Genomic DNA, 20,030 nt, shown 5'->3' with positions numbered 1-20,030 from the left:
ATTTTAAACGCGCGTAGGTTCGGCCCAGGAAACCCTACCGGCTGGGTATATCTCCAAAAGTAAAATAAATAGAACCTTCCGGTTTTCAACAAAATGTCCGTCTCGTAAATTTAAAGTTGGCTCCCCAGGAGCACAATTTGGGACAACTTAGATTTTGAATTAAACCAAAAAGTTTGATTTTGGGCTAAATAAAATATCACAGCTTTTAAACTTTGCGAAGTAATGTCGTTGTCATGACTACTAGGCTCAATGCAGCGTGCGAAAGGTAAACTTGATGTGACGCGCGACGCCAAACGTGCTGTTGAAAATCTATCACCTCTAGCAAGCCCAGCAGGCGGTAAGGTTTTCTGGGTGTGTGATAGAGCTGAGAGTTTATAGTTCAACTGCAGAAGAAAGCAGCAGGAAGGGGGGTGAGAAGGGGGGGGGGAGGTGCAGGGAGGTAGGGGGATGTTTTGCGATATAAGAATTATAATTTCGGCGGAAAATGTATGAAGTTTTAAAAGTAGATTTTGAGGCTGAAGATCGCGTTTTTACCTGCCCATCCAGGATCAGGAGTCCCCTTTCATGTTGGCAAAATTCTCTACTTTCTTTCGATATTTCAAAATTGAAATTTGACTTGATTGGTGGAGAGTTATGGTTTGTCAAAGTGAACGTTTTAAAATGAAAGCGCAAATTATTTTAAACGCGCGTAGGTTCGGCCCAGGAAACCCTACCGGCTGGGGTATATCTCCAAAAGTAAAATAAATGATTTGATTTGAAACTTTTACAAAATAGCAAGTATACAAATGTACAGCAATTCGAACAAACATATAAAATGGGCCGAAATGTATAAATGCTAAAAAGCGTGGGTCAGTGAAACAAGTACAGAGGACAACTTTCAGAACAAGAGTTTTTTGGCCGCCCAAAGTCTCAATAACATCACCTCCACCTAGTAATAAAATTATGAAATGTGAAAAGTGTGAAACAATCAAATAATAATGTATGTATATAATATAATTGTCTCTCAAATACAGATAACGTCCGTTAACTCTTAAAATACCCCTACAAGTACATATTATACTGATCGGTGGTGTCCGAGAAACATGAATTACGTCATCATGGTGTCTTCTTAACCCGGCTACAGACCTTCCCGTTACGGATGTAGTGGTCGAGATGAGTCTGTTCAGCCCTCTTCTTCTTCAGGTCAGTTACCACGTTCTTCCTTGCTGCACGCTCTTCACTGGATCTATCAGGACAGATCCATACATTTTTGTGTGCATCAGCCATCTTCAGTCTCCCTGTTTTCATCAGAATCTGATGAACTGCTGTTGAGCTTGGGACGGTGATCTTGACTGGTCGGATAGCCGTACCTGGCCTCTTCCAGCCGACTCTAGTCGCTTCAAAATGAGGTTTCTCCCCGATCTCCTCCAATAGTGCGGTTACCAGAGCTGGTAGCTGTTCTTCATCCTCTTCTTTCAGACCAAACACTATCAGATTCTTGCTCCTGTCCTCCTCTGCAGCCACACTCTTCATTACATTCTTCAGAATTTTGCTGTTGCAGACCGCGCCACTTGTGCTGTTCTTTTGTACAGCTGCACTGTAGCTCTTAATTCCTGTCTCCACCGTTGTTTGTACTGTCTCTTCAACTGACGTCTTAAACAACTGTAGTTGTTCGTCCTTCTGCACTAGCAACTGGTCCTGCAACCTGACCATCTTTTCCTTGTCTGCTAGTGCTTCCGTCTTGAGGCACTCAACGATTTCCATCATAGCGCTCATCTGACTACTCTGCCGTCGTACGAGGTCTGCTGCTTGCATAACCCAGTTTGCCATATACCTTTTATAGATAGACGGAGACATGAGTATTTCCTGGTCCATATTTCCACGAATTTCGAAGTTTTCTAATTTCAGTTCTCTTGCCATCGAAGTGAACCATCTTTCAGCACAGCCCTCTACATCTTCCTTTTCTTCGTAGTTGAAATCCTTGATTTTCTTCTGAGATCGGGTCAAATTCAGATCATCCTCCATGGTGTACTTGTATAATAATGTACAATTACACACGCAAAGGCTAACTACGCGGTAACAGCAAACTGAACTTATCGCTAAGTTACAAAAGATAAGGGAGCTCGATAATTGCAACGTAAGCTACACACACTAACCTTCCGGTTTTCAACAAAATGTCCGTCTCGTAAATTTAAAGTTGGCTCCCCAGGAGCACAATTTGGGACAACTTAGATTTTGAATTAAACCAAAAAGTTTGATTTTGGGCTAAATAAAATATCACAGCTTTTAAACTTTGCGAAGTAATGTCGTTGTCATGACTACTAGGCTCAATGCAGCGTGCGAAAGGTAAACTTGATGTGACGCGCGACGCCAAACGTGTTGTTGAAAATCTATCACCTCTAGCAAGCCCAGCAGGCGGTAAGGTTTTCTGGGTGTGTGATAGAGCTGAGAGTTTATAGTTCAGCTGCAGAAGAAAGCAGCAGGAAGGGGGGGGGGTGAGAAGGGGGGGAGGTGCAGGGAGGTAGGGGGATGTTTTGCGATATAATAATTATAATTTCGGCGGAAAATGTATGAAGTTTTAAAAGTAGATTTTGAGGCTGAAGATCGCGTTTTTACCTGCCCATCCAGGATCAGGAGTCCCCTTTCATGTTGGCAAAATTCTCTACTTTCTTTTGATATTTCAAAATTGAAATTTGACTTGATTGGTGGAGAGTTATGGTTTGTCAAAGTGAACGTTTTAAAATGAAAGCGCAAGTTATTTTAAACGCGCGTAGGTTCGGCCCAGGAAACCCTACCGGCTGGGGTATATCTCCAAAAGTAAAATAAATAGAACCTTCCGGTTTTCAACAAAATGTCCGTCTCGTAAATTTAAAGTTGGCTCCCCAGGAGCACAATTTGGGACAACTTAGATTTTGAATTAAACCAAAAAGTTTGATTTTGGGCTAAATAAAATATCACAGCTTTTAAACTTTGCGAAGTAAATATGTCGTTGTCATGACTACTAGGCTCAATGCAGCGTGCGAAAGGTAAACTTGATGTGACGCGCGACGCCAAACGTGCTGTTGAAAATCTATCACCTCTAGCAAGCCCAGCAGGCGGTAAGGTTTTCTGGGTGTGTGATAGAGCTGAGAGTTTATAGTTCAGCTGCAGAAGAAAGCAGCAGGAAGGGGGGGTGAGAAGGGGGGGGGGGAGGGGGAGGTGCAGGGAGGTAGGGGGATGTTTTGCGATATAAGAATTATAATTTCGGCGGAAAATGTATGAAGTTTTAAAAGTAGATTTTGAGGCTGAAGATCGCGTTTTTACCTGCCCATCCAGGATCAGGAGTCCCCTTTCATGTTGGCGAAATTCTCTACTTTCTTTTGATATTTTAAAATTGAAATTTGACTTGATTGGTGGAGAGTTATGGTTTGTCAAAGTGAACGTTTTAAAATGAAAGCGCAAATTATTTTAAACGCGCGTAGGTTAGGTCCAGGAAACCCTACCGGCTGGGGTATATCTCCAAAAGTAAAATAAATAGAACCTTCCGGTTTTCAACAAAATGTCCGTCTCGTAAATTTAAAGTTGGCTCCCCAGGAGCACAATTTGGGACAACTTAGATTTTGAATTAAACCAAAAAGTTTGATTTTGGGCTAAATAAAATATCACAGCTTTTAAACTTTGCGAAGTAAATATGTCGTTGTCATGACTACTAGGCTCAATGCAGCGTGCGAAAGGTAAACTTGATGTGACGCGCGACGCCAAACGTGTTGTTGAAAATCTATCACCTCTAGCAAGCCCAGCAGGCGGTAAGGTTTTCTGGGATCGATTCAAGTTGTTTTCAACTGTAGCGGGCCCTTTTAAAACAATCTCGAAGATCGACTGTAGTGATTTAGCACGCTCGAGAAAACAGCATACCACAGACTGAGACAAGACTGTGTCTTTTAAAAGACTCTTTTATCAATATCAAATTAAAATGCTTCCATTGACTTCCGTATCTGCATGCTAAGTTTGCGCGGCACTCGTCGAGTCCTCCAATATTAAATCGGATTTATTCCCAAACTAATCTACAGAGTTCAATTCTTGAACTATTATAATTGCCGTCAGACTGTCATGAGAATAAACTGCTGGATCTGGAAAATCATGCAAATGTAAATGCTTCTCCATGTGAACATAAAATGCTCACAATATCTAGATTGGATTTATATTTGTACATTGATATTCAATAATGTTGTGATGTACAAGCTCACAAAATCTGCACACATCTCTCAAGCACACAGCCTATCAGGTGATCGCTCATTGTACCACGTGACGGCTCGGTTAGATGAGGTCCTTGTGAGAGACAATCTACACTTGTACAACTACATGCAGCTCAGTAGTCAGTAGTGTCACTTTCTAGCTGTCCAGCTTACAGTTCATATTATTTGGGGGATCGGTTGCAACTGGGAAGTTATGGAGGATTTCGACTGGAGCTTTGTAAGTGATTTCATTTCAAGCAGCATGGTGAAGTTAATTCGATTAATTATATGACTTAAGGGTGAAATTGCAATTATATTTGTTCTGTTTCATGACATGAAATTAAAAACCTCCTGCATAGAATAAATCGCTGTAAGTAGATCGTGATAAAGATTGAAGAGAGGGAGAGAGAGAGAGTTGTTAGTAGATCGTGATAAAGATTGAATTTTCACCCTCAGATGGGAGCGGTGATTGTAATCAGCTTGGCCTGCTTTGCCCTGATAATATCAGTCGCGTACTATTGTTGGTTATACGAAGTAGCTTCCTCCTTTAAACTCTGCTTCCTCTCCATCTTTGGTATGGAGACTAAGAAATCCAGTAACAGGAAAACGATACTTCCAGTTTCGACAAGAGATCCAGCTCCTTATCCCACTATAAACAGGTACAAAATAAAGGTTGCTGCTACCGTTCCAGCTCCTTATCCCAATATAAACAGGTACAAAATAAAGGTTGTTGTTACCGTTCCAGCTCCTTATCCCAATATAAACAGGTACAAAATGAAGGTTGCTGCTACCGTTCCAGCTCCTTATCCCAATATAAACAGGTACAAAATAAAGGTCGTTGTTACCGTTCCAGCTCCTTATCCCAATATAAACAGGTACAAAATAAAGGTTGCTGCTACCGTTCCAGCTCCTTATCCCAATATAAACAGGTACAAAATAAAGGTTGTTGTTACCGTTCCAGCTCCTTATCCCAATATAAACAGGTACAAAATAAAGGTTGTTGTTACCGTTCCAGCTCCTTATCCCAATATAAACAGGTACAAAATAAAGGTTGCTGCTACCGTTCTATAAACAGGTACAAAATAAAGGTTGCTGCTACCGTTCTATAAACAGGTACAAAATAAAGGTTGCTGCTACCGTTCCAGCTCCTTATCCCACTATAAACAGGTACAAAATAAAGGTTGCTGCTACCGTTCCAGCTCCTTATCCCAATATAATATAAGTAGTAGTAGTAAATCTTTCAAAGTACGAAATATCTCTTTAAAAGAGCATCCTAGGCACCTTATAGATATCAAAACGCATAAAAAAGAAAACAAAAAACATCAACCATCTTCTAACTTCTTCCACTCCTCCCTATCTAAAGCCAAAAATCTAAGGTCTTCGAAATCAGTCAAATTCTTAAGTCTAATATCAAGATTTCTACTAGTCAAGTCTTTTCTAATAACATCTAATAAGTTTAAACATGGTCTACCCCGTCTCCCTTCCATAAAAATATCAGAATTTATAGCAAATAACATAGAGGTGTATGCTGGTGAGTCTTCCTGTCCTCTTAAGATATGTCCTAACATTCTCCATCGAAACTTAGAGACTCTCACAGACAAGGGAGTGACATAACAACGAGCATAGAGTGCCTCATTAGAAATAACCCCAGTAGGCCATCTGATGTTGAGGATTCTTCGGAGGTGTTTGCGATGAGCAATATCAAGTTCATTCAACGAAGCTAGTGGTGCAGCCCAGGAGTTGCAGTTGTAGAGTAGAATAGAGACTACTTGTGCCTCGTAGATTTTGATATAATATATAATTATTTGGATGAAAGCTCTATAATATAAACAGGTACAAAATAAAGGTTGTTGTTACCGTTCCAGCTCCTTATCCCAATATAAACAGGTACAAAATAAAGGTTGCTGCTACCGTTCCAGCTCCTTATCCCAATATAAACAGGTACAAAATAAAGGTTGTTGTTACCGTTCCAGCTCCTTATCCCAATATAAACAGGTACAAAATAAAGGTTGCTGCTACCGTTCCAGCTCCTTATCCCAATATAAACAGGTACAAAATAAAGGTTGTTGTTACCGTTCCAGCTCCTTATCCCAATATAAACAGGTACAAAATAAAGGTTGCTGCTACCGTTCCAGCTCCTTATCCCAATATAAACAGGTACAAAATAAAGGTTGTTGTTACCGTTCCAGCTCCTTACCCCAATATAATCAGGTACAAAATAAAGGTTGCTGCTACCGTTCTATAAACAGGTACAAAATAAAGGTTGTTGCTACCGTTCTATAAACAGGTACAAAATAAAGGTTGCTGCTACCGTTCTATAAACAGGTACAAAATAAAGGTTGCTGCTACCGTTCTATAAACAGGTACAAAATAAAGGTTGTTGCTACCGTTCTATAAACAGGTACAAAATAAAGGTTGCTGCTACCGTTCTATAAACAGGTACAAAATAAAGGTTGCTGCTACCGTGCGAGGCACTTTCTATAAGCTAGATAAGATCGAGATGTTTAATGATATTGTTTTTATATCATCGTTTTGTAGGCACAGTGTGGACTGTGAAAATTGGGGTAACCGAATCATCAATTATAGTATTCAGTTACCCAATACGAAATCAATTCTTATATTCGGTATTCATAATTTATGAGCCACCTTTGGATTATTGATACGAACGTTTTTACGCAGGATAAACGGTGAAAGTACACAACGTCATGTAATGCAACGAGTACCACAAAGACCCAAACACAATAACGCCATGAGAAGATCAAACAGCAGCCAAAATGGTAACTCAAGACCGACCACTGGTAACTCAAGACCGACCACTGGTAACAGACAAACCAGGCAACGGGCTGTGAACATTGCTATCCACGATCTAAAGTCTCAGAACCACGATCAGAGGTATTATCACGTGACAATATTTATATCTTTTAGCAGGTTAAAGTAAGTGCAGGTTAAAGTAAGTGCAGGTTAAAGTAAGTGCAGGTTAAAGTAAGTGCAGGTTAAAGTAAGTGCAGGTTAAAGTAAGTGCAGGTTAAAGTAAGTGCAGGTTAAAGTAAGTGCAGGTTAAAGTAAGTGCAGGTTAAAGTAAGTGCAGGTTAAAGTAAGTGCAGGTTAAAGTAAGTGCAGGTTAAAGTAAGTGCAGGTTAAAGTAAGTGCAGGTTAAAGTAAGTGCAGGTTAAAGTAAGTGCAGGTTAAAGTAAGTGCAGGTTAAAGTAAGTGCAGGTTAAAGCAAGTGCAGGTTAAAGCAAGTGCAGGTTAAAGCAAGTGCAGGTTAAAGCAAGTGCAGGTTAAAGTAAGTGCAAGTTAAAGTAAGTGCAGGTTAAAGTATGTGCAGGTTAAAGTAAGTGCAGGTTAAAGTAAGTGCAGGTTAAAGTAAGTGCAGGTTAAAGTAAGTGCAGGTTAAAGTAAGTGCAGGTTAAAGTAAGTGCAGGTTAAAGTAAGTGCAGGTTAAAGTAAGTGCAGGTTAAAGTAAGTGCAGGTTAAAGTTAGTACAGGTTAAAGTAAGTGCAGGTTAAAGTAAGTGCAGGTTAAAGTTAGTGCAGGTTAATCAGTGTCGACCGTGGAGAACCGAAAAAGGCCCTGAAAAGAACAATGCTAAGGTTTAGATAATACAGTTCACGTGACAGCACAACATTTCACGTGATAAAGGTAAAATAGTATTTTTATTTATTACTAATATGCAATTATTACTAATATGCATTATTACTAATATGCAATTACTAAAGATAACTTTAAAACATATAGGGTCAACCAAAAGGACCTCAGCTGATGATTTATCATGCAGGTACTGATCGAGCATGGATTATATAAATGAATAATTGTTCCCAGTTAATAAACCTTTTAACTTTAAGTTCATATTATCATGTATTGTGAACTTAAAACAAGGAAAGAGTTAAAAGTTCGCCTATTTGATATTTCGTCCCAATTATTTTGCATTTTGGATAACTTACAACTTAACCAGTGCATCCTTCACATATTTTAACATATCTTAACATATTTTAACATATTTTAACAGAGAGAATTCTCCGACGAAACCAGCTAAATCAGAAGCTGTCAGAGCGTACGTTAAAAGTACAGGAGCATCCTCCTCGAGTGGGGCTGAATCTTATAGCAGCACCACTATCACTGACAACTTGATGTCGACTGAAAGTGAAAGTGAAAGTGAATTTAAGCAGGTGGAACTAGAAGTTGCCAATTTAGTTGCGTGTGTCGCCAGTGAAAGGGGTGAAGCAGCTGGGGTTAAAGAAGGGTTTGTAGCATGAATGCTTTAAACTTAAGATTACAATTATTGGAAATGTGCCATCCCGGTCTTAATTTCAGTTCATATTTTAGTTAGATTAATAATTTAGAGTATGACACAATTATTATATGACCCATTTTTCAGGAGTTCTTTATCTAATACGATACCATCAGAATCATACAGAACAAGAAAATGGGCAAAAATGAACCGAAAATTGGGAGAAAACGAATGTCGTCTCACTCATGTGTAAATAACGATTGTACAACCGAAATGTAGATACTAGATACTCTAGTTAGGGCAAGAATAGAAATTACTTTACTATACTGCTATCCAGCATATTATTATTAGCAATGTCAATTTTCGTGTGTTTATTTCAGAAACGTATTTTATCAATATCTTATACTTTAATAGTTATAGAACACGGCTAATAATAATTGTTAAATCCAGTTTAATCCCGACAATTCGACCAGGGCGGAACAATTGACACACAAACCAGGGAGAAGCACTAGAGCAGTAGCTCCGTATACTTTGCAAGAGTCTGGGGGTCAGTTTGACAAAACAGATCACGTGACAGGAGATCACGTGACAGGAGACCACGTGACAGGAGATAACGTGACAGGAGATCACGTGACAGGAGACCACGTGACAGGAGATAACGTGACAGGAGATCACGTGACAGGTCGTAGGGTTACAGGTGGGTTTTGAGCTCTGATCCCTGGAATTAGATCATGTAACCATTGCATTATTGTTAATAATAGTCAACTACTTTTCTCAGTGTATGGTGTACTTATTTGATAATTCAAAATTACAACGATATTTCTATATTCAATGCATGACATTTAACATTTCGTCTTTTATTTTAATTTGTTTGAAAAACGATGAGTAAAGTAGAATTAGAGTAATTTCAGGGTCAAAGAGACGACTTGATGCAGAGCAAGGATCAATATTAGAAGTTCTTCAATCACTAAGAAAATCTGGCAATTTAGGAATAAATCCAATAGCTAGCCCGGTTTCTCAACTCTTCACCTCGGATCCAGAAAGGGAACAAAACGCTGTAGTGAACATGAGCGTTCACACTTTCAAGCAGTCTGTTAACCATAATAGAAGAGAAAAAGAGACACCAAAAGAAAACTCGTCAGCGAGTGATGAAATAAAATCATCTTCTGATTCGGACACAGAATCATCGCTCATTGTGATATCCCGTTCTCCAAATTTCAAACACAATATAACTTCAAATGATGGTAATAATCATGAAATAGAACCGGATTGTGGTATGATATCTGTTTACGAACATAACGCAAAGCATCATGTCTCAAGTGAAATCGAAGATGTAAGCAACGCCACAGAAAATCCATCAAAATCATCTCAAAATAAAAAAGTCGATCTAGAAAACGAAAAGTTCCCTCAAAATATAGACCCCTCTAAACAAGTGTTCGGCAGAGAAAACACCCCAGATCTTGACAAAAGAGAATCCCTGGTTCGCCGGATCGACAGCCTGTTCTGTTCGACCACGCCCTCCAGCATAGGCTCCTGCATTTCTGAGAATGTATACGAGCAACAAATACACCACAATATTAACAATCTAAATAATCGTAACTACAACAGCGCACAATCATCAGTCCACGAGAACAAATCATCCGACGACGAAATTGTTATCGGCACTTCGGAGTCTATATTCATCACTCAACCCAATGTGTATGAGCCGAAATATGAAGAACCAATCACAAGTACAAAACCTGATTTAATGAACCAATCAAAAGCTAATCCTGATGTGATAATGGACCAATCAAAAGCTAGTCCTGATGTGATAACGGACCAATCAAAAGCTAGTATGGTGAACCAATCACTAGCTTCCTCCTCCTCTTCCTTCAATTCCACCACACTCCCTTCAGTAACCTCCGAGATTAACACAACCACTTTGGACATGTCTAGTGAGGAAGAAAACCTTCCGGGGAGTTAAAGTACTTCCAGTGATCATAAAGCCGTAGTACATACATATTAAATTACACTGGATCGAGCTTACACAGTGTAATTTCGTCCAGTCTGCGCCGCGCGCCTATATAAACGTACACGGCGCAGACTGGAGGAAATTACACTGTGTTAGCTCCACTGTAATGTCATATGATTATGTATGTACTACGGCTTTATATTGTGGTATTTGCTTACTATTTGTTTATAATATTTGTTGTAGGTATTGTGATGATATATGACTTTTATTGATACTATCAGTGTTGGCAAGCCTTTATACCCCCTTTACGTTTTTTAATTGACTCATCACTGGCAATGCTTGTCAAAATATTTGCATTCCCTTGATTAACAATGAAAACAAACATCTCGACGAAATCTGAACTGAATTTCTAATTGTATAGATAACTTTATTATCAATGTCTCAACATATTTTCATAATGTAAAAACTATCATCAACGCGGAGGGATAGCATTTAAATTTTAAGTATGATCTAACTTCTGCATCATCTTCCACAAACGCGCGCGCACGTGCAAAACATGACTGCAGACAACAAAAACAAGACTTGACTAAACAGCTCGTGACTTGTCACATGTTATAAGTCCCTTCAAGTAGAAGTGTCTGAAGCCGGAGGGGACAGATAGGATGTGACAAGCTACAAGCAGAAGTGAGAATGCAAATGGTATGACGAAAATTCTTAATCACCTGATAATGTGATTCTTCGATCTTATCCTAACGAAATGGTATCTCAATAAGCCAGAAAAGAACAGTATTTATAATGTATAAGTAACATTCATAATACCTCCATGTCTCCCATATACAAGAAGCTTTCAAATTTTGACACGAAACCGATCATTGATAATCATCTTTCTAAAATCTTCCGAAAGTACGACATGACCAGTTGAAAACAAAATTGGTTCCCTGAACACAATTAAAAGAACAATCATAAAAACATTAACCAACAAGTTAACTAATTAACTAATTGCCCATTAAAACCGCCTGAGTTCAACTCAGTGAAAAGAGTTCTAATTACAATTTACAATCTTGGTGTTTTCAAAAAATAAACGAAATGTAACATTCTATATAGCAATGGTATCTTACTAAAACAAAAACTGGAGCACTTTTTAGCGTTGTTTCAGGTTAGAAATTAAAATTGATTTATATTATCAATCATATTATCCTATCAAACTGAATCATCCGAAAAATAACTATGAATGTGACATTAAGTTACATTACATTTACAATACTTTAACATAAAAGCGATATGTATTAGGCGTGTATAAACAAGATTGCATTATTTAAAATATTTAAATATCTTTGCGCAGAGAAATCGAATGCAAATATAAGTAAGAACTATAAGGAACTTATAATGCATAAACAATTCATTAATTATGCTTACATTATGTGTATAAACAATGTATTAATTATGCTTACATTATGCACACATTACGAGGTGCTATTTGTACATTTTGCAAACAAAAAGGAAAGTCTGTGCTGTTTTATGAGAAAGAAACCCAGTTGTTCTGATTTGAGCTGTTGCCTTCTTTCGTGGATCTGAAAAATTGGGCATAAAGATTGTTTATAATAAACAGCTTTTCAAAAACTATTATTATTATTCGCCGCTCATATTTCACCCAAACTAGTTATAAATCAATGTCCACTGTTACATCAATTGTAACAATAATTGTCAATGTATGTAGTTGTACTTACGATGAAAAGGCGCCCCAATCATCGTCAAGCAAGTTCTCGGTTGTAGGCTCCTGTCTAAAGCCTACAGGTGAAGGAGCAGGAACATCATGAGGCATGGGAGTACCACCTGCTCTGAACAAGGGTCCTGTGGAGCCAAAAATGTAAAAAGTGAAATAGCACCTGTGTCCTAGCCTGTAGGCTTCAGGTAAATAGCACCTGTGTCCTAGCCTGAAGGCTTCAGGTAAATAGCACCTGTGTCCTAGCCTGTAGGCTTCAGGTAAATAGCACCTGTGTCCTAGCCTGAAGGCTTCAGGTAAATAGCACCTGTGTCCTAGCCTGAAGGCTTCAGGTAAATAGCACCTGTGTCCTAGCCTGAAGGCTTCAGGTAAATAGCACCTGTGTCCTAGCCTGAAGGCTTCAGGTAAATAGCACCTGTGTCCTAGCCTGAAGGCTTCAGGTAAATAGCACCTGTGTCCTAGCCTGAAGGCTTCAGGTAAATAGCACCTGTGTCCTAGCCTGTAGGCTTCAGGTAAATAGCACCTGTGTCCTAGCCTGTAGGCTTCAGGTAAATAGCACCTGTGTCCTAGCCTGAAGGCTTCAGGTAAATAGCACCTGTGTCCTAGCCTGTAGGCTTCAGGTAAATAGCACCTGTGTCCTAGCCTGAAGGCTTCAGGTAAATAGCACCTGTGTCCTAGCCTGAAGGCTTCAGGTAAATAGCACCTGTGTCCTAGCCTGAAGGCTTCAGGTAAATAGCACCTGTGTCCTAGCCTGTAGGCTTCAGGTAAATAGCACCTGTGTCCTAGCCTGTAGGCTTCAGGTAAATAGCACCTGTGTCCTAGCCTGAAGGCTTCAGGTAAATAGCACCTGTGTCCTAGCCTGTAGGCTTCAGGTAAATAGCACCTGTGTCCTAGCCTGAAGGCTTCAGGTAAATAGCACCTGTGTCCTAGCCTGAAGGCTTCAGGTAAATAGCACCTGTGTCCTAGCCTGTAGGCTTCAGGTAAATAGCACCTGTGTCCTAGCCTGTAGGCTTCAGGTAAATAGCACCTGTGTCCTAGCCTGAAGGCTTCAGGAAATAGCACCTGTGTCCTAGCCTGAAGGCTTCAGGTAAATAGCACCTGTGTCCTAGCCTGAAGGCTTCAGGTAAATAGCACCTGTGTCCTAGCCTGAAGGCTTCAGGTAAATAGCACCTGTGTCCTAGCCTGAAGGCTTCAGGTAAATAGCACCTGTGTCCTAGCCTGAAGGCTTCAGGTAAATAGCACCTGTGTCCTAGCCTGTAGGCTTCAGGAAATAGCACCTGTGTCCTAGCCTGAAGGCTTCAGGTAAATAGCACCTGTGTCCTAGCCTGAAGGCTTCAGGTAAATAGCACCTGTGTCCTAGCCTGAAGGCTTCAGGTAAATAGCACCTGTGTCCTAGCCTGTAGGCTTCAGGAAATAGCACCTGTGTCCTAGCCTGAAGGCTTCAGGTAAATAGCACCTGTGTCCTAGCCTGAAGGCTTCAGGTAAATAGCACCTGTGTCCTAGCCTGAAGGCTTCAGGTAAATAGCACCTGTGTCCTAGCCTGAAGGCTTCAGGTAAATAGCACCTGTGTCCTAGCCTGTAGGCTTCAGGTAAATAGCACCTGTGTCCTAGCCTGTAGGCTTCAGGAAATAGCACCTGTGTCCTAGCCTGAAGGCTTCAGGTAAATAGCACCTGTGTCCTAGCCTGAAGGCTTCAGGTAAATAGCACCTGTGTCCTAGCCTGAAGGCTTCAGGTAAATAGCACCTGTGTCCTAGCCTGTAGGCTTCAGGTAAATAGCACCTGTGTCCTAGCCTGAAGGCTTCAGGTAAATAGCACCTGTGTCCTAGCCTGAAGGCTTCAGGTAAATAGCACCTGTGTCCTAGCCTGAAGGCTTCAGGTAAATAGCACCTGTGTCCTAGCCTGAAGGCTTCAGGAAATAGCACCTGTGTCCTAGCCTGAAGGCTTCAGGTAAATAGCACCTGTGTCCTAGCCTGAAGGCTTCAGGTAAATAGCACCTGTGTCCTAGCCTGAAGGCTTCAGGTAAATAGCACCTGTGTCCTAGCCTGAAGGCTTCAGGTAAATAGCACCTGTGTCCTAGCCTGAAGGCTTCAGGTAAATAGCACCTGTGTCCTAGCCTGTAGGCTTCAGGTAAATAGCACCTGTGTCCTAGCCTGTAGGCTTCAGGAAATAGCACCTGTGTCCTAGCCTGAAGGCTTCAGGTAAATAGCACCTGTGTCCTAGCCTGAAGGCTTCAGGTAAATAGCACCTGTGTCCTAGCCTGAAGGCTTCAGGTAAATAGCACCTGTGTCCTAGCCTGAAGGCTTCAGGAAATAGCACCTGTGTCCTAGCCTGAAGGCTTCAGGTAAATAGCACCTGTGTCCTAGCCTGAAGGCTTCAGGTAAATAGCACCTGTGTCCTAGCCTGTAGGCTTCAGGTAAATAGCACCTGTGTCCTAGCCTGAAGGCTTCAGGAAATAGCACCTGTGTCCTAGCCTGAAGGCTTCAGGTAAATAGCACCTGTGTCCTAGCCTGAAGGCTTCAGGTACAAATATTTTCAGCTCTTAAAGTTGTAATTATATCCATTATAAATATAAACATAAAGGCATTATACCGCCCACTAGATTTTAGGCATATTTTAAATATCATGTTAATTAACATTTGATAGTGAAAGTTCCCAGCTCACCGAGTTCCTGTTTGCTGGTAGCTTTAACCCCGGGAAGGGGAACCCTGGTGTTAAGTGAGCCGGGAGGAGGGGGCAGGAAGCCGGTAAAGCCGCCGCCGCCGCCGCCACCGCCGCCACTGGGTCGGGGTTTCTGATCAGAACCCCTTCTCTCGACTCTGTCCGGGTCTATACCGCTCTTGTTCTGGCAGGAGTATTATTTTTATAGCTCCGATATTTTGTGTGTGCGATTAAATGTGTTTTATTCACTTCAGCATTTTGAGAAAAATGATGAAATATTCTCGCAATTTTCGCCACGGCGAAAACTGAAAATGTCTATGATTAAAATGGCAGAGATAAAGTAAAAATAAAACTCCTCAAAATTTCACAATACAAGTTAAATTCAATTTACTCCGAATTGTTTCAATTAGTCTGCATCTAGTCAGAAAAATTATCTTAAAATCTTACCTTCAAATTGATAGTGATCGTTTGCCCTGCTTTCAAGGACAAGTCCACTACTGGCTTAGGGTTCTGGTCTTCTTTCTCGATTTCTTTGCTTTGTTTTAGCCACCTAAGATTAAGAGGTTTGTCAACAACATTTCTGACGTGTTCAGTGGTTACTGGTGTCAGTTCAACCAGATTTTAAGTTAAACTTACAACACTCATGTCAGTTAAATCTCAGATTCACTACAAAAGTTGGTGATTATCGTGCAATGACCACTATTGACTTTTAGACTTGCGTATGATAACAAACAAACTGTATCCTCAGGGACTTATAATTGTGTGGTGAGAGGCCGGAGCAGCATAGCATGTAGCTAGAAATTGGACGAGCCCTCGCGTGTTTGTTGCATCACCCTGCCACAGAGTAAGTACAGAATAAGCACGCACAGGCCGCAGCGTACGTGATACAGCAGTTCTAGCGTGGTTTAATCTGATATCGCCCATCCTATTTGAGGTCCTATGGCTGATCTAGCTAGCTGGTCCGTGATCGCTTGTGCGCGCGAGAACTTGGACACTTTTGTAATAGTAGAGTAGTAGCGCGCTACGACTACGATCCTATTCATTGTCGACCATTTTGTGGGCACATCATGATTAGCTGATATTGAGCATTAAAAATAAAGTCCTTAAAACCAGTCCGACGCGTTATGTAACCACGCTAGTCGTTTATTTGGAAGGTAATAAAGTTGACTTACTTAAAATGATCTGAGATAGCTACGTTGAAATCGAATGAGTCGCCTCTATCTGCAAATCCTACACCTATAAAAGCATGTCGCCCTGAAATGTGAAAATATCCGTATAAGAATATTGGTTGAAAAATATGACAAGGATTGGAATATCATGCAATATTGAAATAATAGAATTAACAGACAAGCAACATTTCAAACTTGGATGGCAGTATCGGTAAAGTTCAGAGCTGCGACTGCATTCTTGATTGAAAACGTGATTTATCAGTCATAATATTATATACACAACAGAAAAATATGCGATCTAAAAATAAATCACATGTTTTGTATAAACTCTTAAACATTAGCCTTGATTAAGGTAATTTAGCTGCCTGATTTTCCCAGTACGACTCAAAGGTCCTCGAATCATTTATAGAAATAGGTTCCCCAAATATGTAAGCTACATATTTGACAATACTTTTGTTATTTGAAAACGACATGCGCTCCTACACAAAGCATATAATGCAATTTAACATTGTAGCTGCAGGCACAATAAAAATATATTGAAAAGACTCCGAAATTTAAACCCCTACTTGCCAAATGAATTGTTATACTTAACATATTATCATGGTATGTTGTACTCCAGAAAGTTGATTGTTTTTACTAACAATACATTATATACGATTAGTGGTTAGCTTAATGACATGCCTGCAATGAGTGTTATCTTACACCTGACATTAATCCTCGAATTTGATTGGATCCCACAGTAAGTTGTAAAGTTGGAACCTTAAAACCGGTTTAATACTCCTACACGCCTACAAATCCCAAAACTAACTTACATTATAGATAATAATAATCACTAGATAATAGTAACTGTGATATTTCACATGGCAATATAAACCTGCTCCTCAGCAATACTCAATAGTCTTCATTTTAATCCGTGACAGTTAAAAACTAGAATAATTTGTAAATAATCTTCTTATAATTAGCTAATTAGTTAATTAGTTAATTACTGGATTAAGTAATGGATAGATTAGCTACTCACCGCTAGTATCCATAGGATCAACCAGCCGCAAAACGAAATATCTGCTGCTATCAAGGACCGCTTCTACTGCTGTTACACTCGGCCAGTCGTCTATAGGACATTCTCCGAATAGTTTACCTGAGAATTAACGATTTTATTTACCGTCAGGGGATTGTTTACCCGAAGAATTTACAAATATTTTAAGATTTTATATTCTTTCGACTGTAAAATGTGTTGGATAGTTGCAGATTTTACAATACGTTATAAATGAACGGGGCTTGTTGGTGACTGGTAGCTAGTAACCTTGGTGACTGGTAGCTAGTAACCTTGGTGACTGGTAGCTAGTAACCTTGGTGACTGGTAGCTAGTAACCTTGGTGACTGGTAGCTAGTAACCTTGGTGACTGGTAGCTAGTAACCTTGGTGACTGGTAGCTAGTAACCTTGGTGACTGGTAGCTAGTAACCTTGGTGACTGGTAGCTAGTAACCTTGGTGACTGGTAGCTAGTTACCTTGGTGACTGGTAGCTAGTAACCATGGTGACTGGTAGCTAGTAACCTTGGTGACTGGTAGCTAGTAACCTTGGTGACTGGTAGCTAGTAACCTTGGTGACTGGTAGCTAGTTACCTTGGTGACTGGTAGCTAGTAACCTTGGTGACTGGTAGCTAGTAACCTTGGTGACTGGTAGCTAGTAACCTTGGTGACTGGTAGCTAGTTACCTTGGTGACTGGTAGCTAGTAACCTTGGTGACCGGTAGCTAGTTACCTTGGTGACTGGTAGCTAGTTACCTTGGTGACCGGTAGCTAGTTACCTTGGTGACTGGTAGCTAGTAACCTTGGTGACTGGTAGCTAGTAACCTTGGTGACTGGTAGCTAGTTACCTTGGTGACTGCTAGCTAGTAACCTTGGTGACTGGTAGCTAGTTACCTTGGTGACTGGTAGCTAGTAACCTTGGTGACTGGTAGCTAGTTACCTTGGTGACTGGTAGCTAGTTACCTTGGTGACTGGTAGCTAGTAACCATGGTGACTGGTAGCTAGTAACCTTGGTGACTGCTAGCTAGTAACCTTGGTGACTGGTAGCTAGTAACCTTGGTGACTGGTAGCTAGTAACCTTGGTGACTGGTAGCTAGTAACCTTGGTGACTGGTAGCTAGTAACCTTGGTGACTGGTAGCTAGTAACCTTGGTGACTGGTAGCTAGTAACCTTTTATTACGCAACATTTAAATGATGCACTGCAATTATAGGTCAGACACGTACATCATCAAGTTTACAACAAGTTCTACTCAATGATCAGGAGGTGTTAACGTGACTCCAATATCAGGGTGACGTTATTTCAAATATGGAAATTTAGCCTGAGTCATACCTTTAGAACGATACGTCATAATTCTGAGAGAATATATTGTGTTGCACACTGTACTGTGCACACTGTACTGTGCACACTGTACTGTGCACACTGTACTGTGCACACTGTACTGTGCACACTGTACTGTGCACACTGTACTGTGCACACTGTACTGTGCACACTGTACTGTGCACACTGTACTGTGCACACTGTACTGTGCACACTGCACACTGTACACTGTACACTGTACACTGTACCTAGAACACATACAGGGAGATCAGAGAGGGTAATGACTTACACAGTAGTAATGACTTACACAAGCTCAATAAAATCTGGAAATCCTAACTCTCTGATATGAGCCTTTTTAAGATTAATTGCGGCTTGAGATTACGAATCGGATGTTAGGATACCTTTTGGGTTACGAGAATAATGATGTGTTTTATCAAACTTGTTCCGTCTAGAACAATATTGAGACTAAGTCTAGTTGTTGTGATACCTTGTCAAAGAAAAGGGGGCTATAAATTTAAAGAACTTAATTAAAGCTGAGATCAATAGTGGGCTGCACTATCAATTAGTTGAAGTATTAATTAGATGAACTACTAACCATTGTGATATAATTACTCTTGTAATTCTTTGTAAAAGTAACAAATAGTTTTAATAAGATGCTTTCACAATGGAGACAAACGACTTGTTGTTGCCTACGAAGGTAAAGACAGACGATATCATATTCGTAAAAACTAATTACGTTTGAATTCTATGACGAACAGTGAATTTAAATACCTTAAGTAAGTAAGTAATTACACATCAATGAGCCTAAATAAAAACTATGGCGACAAATAATGTTTAGGCTCGGGAGAGGCTCAGACTGGTTAGAGCAGGCACAAGTAAACATGATTTAATAGTAAACACAAGTAAACACAAGTAAACACAAGTAAACACAAGTAAACACAAGTAAACACAAGTAAACACAAGTAAACACAAGTAAACAAGAGGGACGGAGGGAAGGGGGGAGTGGGAGGGACGGAGGGAAGGGGAGGGACGGAGGGAAGGGGAGGGACGGAGGGAAGGGGAGGGACGGAGGGAAGAGGAGGGACGGAGGGAAGGGGAGGGACGGAGGGAAGAGGAGGGACGGAGGGAAGGGGAGGGACGGAGGGAAGGGGAGGGACGGAGGGAAGGAGAGGGACGGAGGGAAGAGGAGGGACGGAGGGAAGGGGGGACGGAGGAGAGGAGGGACGGAGGGAAGAGGAGGGACGGAGGGAAGGGGAGGGACGGAGGGAAGGGGAGGGACGGAGGGAAGGGGAGGGACGGAGGGAAGGAGGGGACGGAGGGAAGAGGAGGGACGGAGGGAAGGGGGGAGTGGGAGGGACGGAGGGAAGAGGAGGGAGGGACGGAGGGAAGGGGAGGGACGGAGGGAAGGGGGGGAGTGGGAGGGACGGAGGGAAGGGGAGGGACGGAGGGAAGGGGAGGGACGGAGGGAAGGAGAGGGACGGAGGGAAGAGGAGGGACGGAGGGAAGGGGGGGAGTGGGAGGGACGGAGGGAAGAGGAGGGAAGGGGAGGGACGGAGGGAAGGAGAGGGACGGAGGGAAGAGGAGGGACGGAGGGAAGGGGGGGAGTGGGAGGGACGGAGGGAAGGGGAGGGACGGAGGGAAGGGGAGGGACGGAGGGAAGGGGAGGGACGGAGGGAAGGAGAGGGACGGAGGGAAGAGGAGGGACGGAGGGAAGGGGGGGAGTGGGAGGGACGGAGGGAAGAGGAGGGAAGGAGAGGGAC

The 20,030-nt window shown here is 41.3% G+C and overlaps 2 protein-coding genes across 2 annotated transcripts in view; one reads left to right on the top strand and one right to left on the bottom strand.

The window, feature by feature from the left end:
• The first annotated feature begins 4,329 nt into the window (after positions 1-4,329).
• On the top strand, positions 4,330-10,679 carry LOC134814012 (transcription initiation factor TFIID subunit 1-like). Its single transcript, XM_063821972.1, has 7 exons — positions 4,330-4,431; positions 4,650-4,852; positions 6,873-7,085; positions 8,203-8,436; positions 8,572-8,673; positions 8,898-9,121; positions 9,336-10,679. Exons 1-7 carry the CDS (start codon positions 4,408-4,410, stop codon positions 10,385-10,387), a joined length of 2,052 nt encoding a protein of 683 aa, XP_063678042.1. The 5' UTR covers positions 4,330-4,407; the 3' UTR covers positions 10,388-10,679.
• An 82-nt stretch (positions 10,680-10,761) lies between these two features.
• The window catches only part of LOC134813725 (NECAP-like protein CG9132), a 38,844-nt gene continuing 29,575 nt past the window's right edge, over positions 10,762-20,030 (bottom strand). The window contains exons 4-9 of the mRNA XM_063821593.1: positions 16,944-17,060; positions 15,929-16,010; positions 15,204-15,306; positions 14,760-14,940; positions 12,103-12,226; positions 10,762-11,946 (exon numbers count right to left, since the gene is read on the bottom strand). Coding sequence (XP_063677663.1) covers positions 11,892-11,946; positions 12,103-12,226; positions 14,760-14,940; positions 15,204-15,306; positions 15,929-16,010; positions 16,944-17,060 — 662 coding nt within the window. The 3' untranslated portion in view covers positions 10,762-11,891. The remainder of the gene's footprint in view (positions 11,947-12,102; positions 12,227-14,759; positions 14,941-15,203; positions 15,307-15,928; positions 16,011-16,943; positions 17,061-20,030) is intronic.

The sequence above is a fragment of the Bolinopsis microptera genome, chromosome 4 (genome assembly GCF_026151205.1).
Source record: "Bolinopsis microptera isolate Bmic1 chromosome 4, MBARI_Bmic_1.0, whole genome shotgun sequence".
Lineage (NCBI taxonomy): Eukaryota > Metazoa > Ctenophora > Tentaculata > Lobata > Bolinopsidae > Bolinopsis > Bolinopsis microptera.
This window is presented reverse-complemented; position numbering and strand designations above follow the sequence as displayed.

Bases quoted from the DNA above. Each gene is read 5' to 3' on its own strand.
- LOC134814012 (XM_063821972.1), top strand. From the start codon at position 4,408: ATGGAGGATTTCGACTGGAGCTTT. The intron at 4,853-6,872 runs GTACAAAATAAA...GTTTTTACGCAG, and splicing joins CCTTATCCCACTATAAACAG to GATAAACGGTGAAAGTACAC. The intron at 8,437-8,571 runs GTTTGTAGCATG...CCCATTTTTCAG, and splicing joins GCAGCTGGGGTTAAAGAAGG to GAGTTCTTTATCTAATACGA.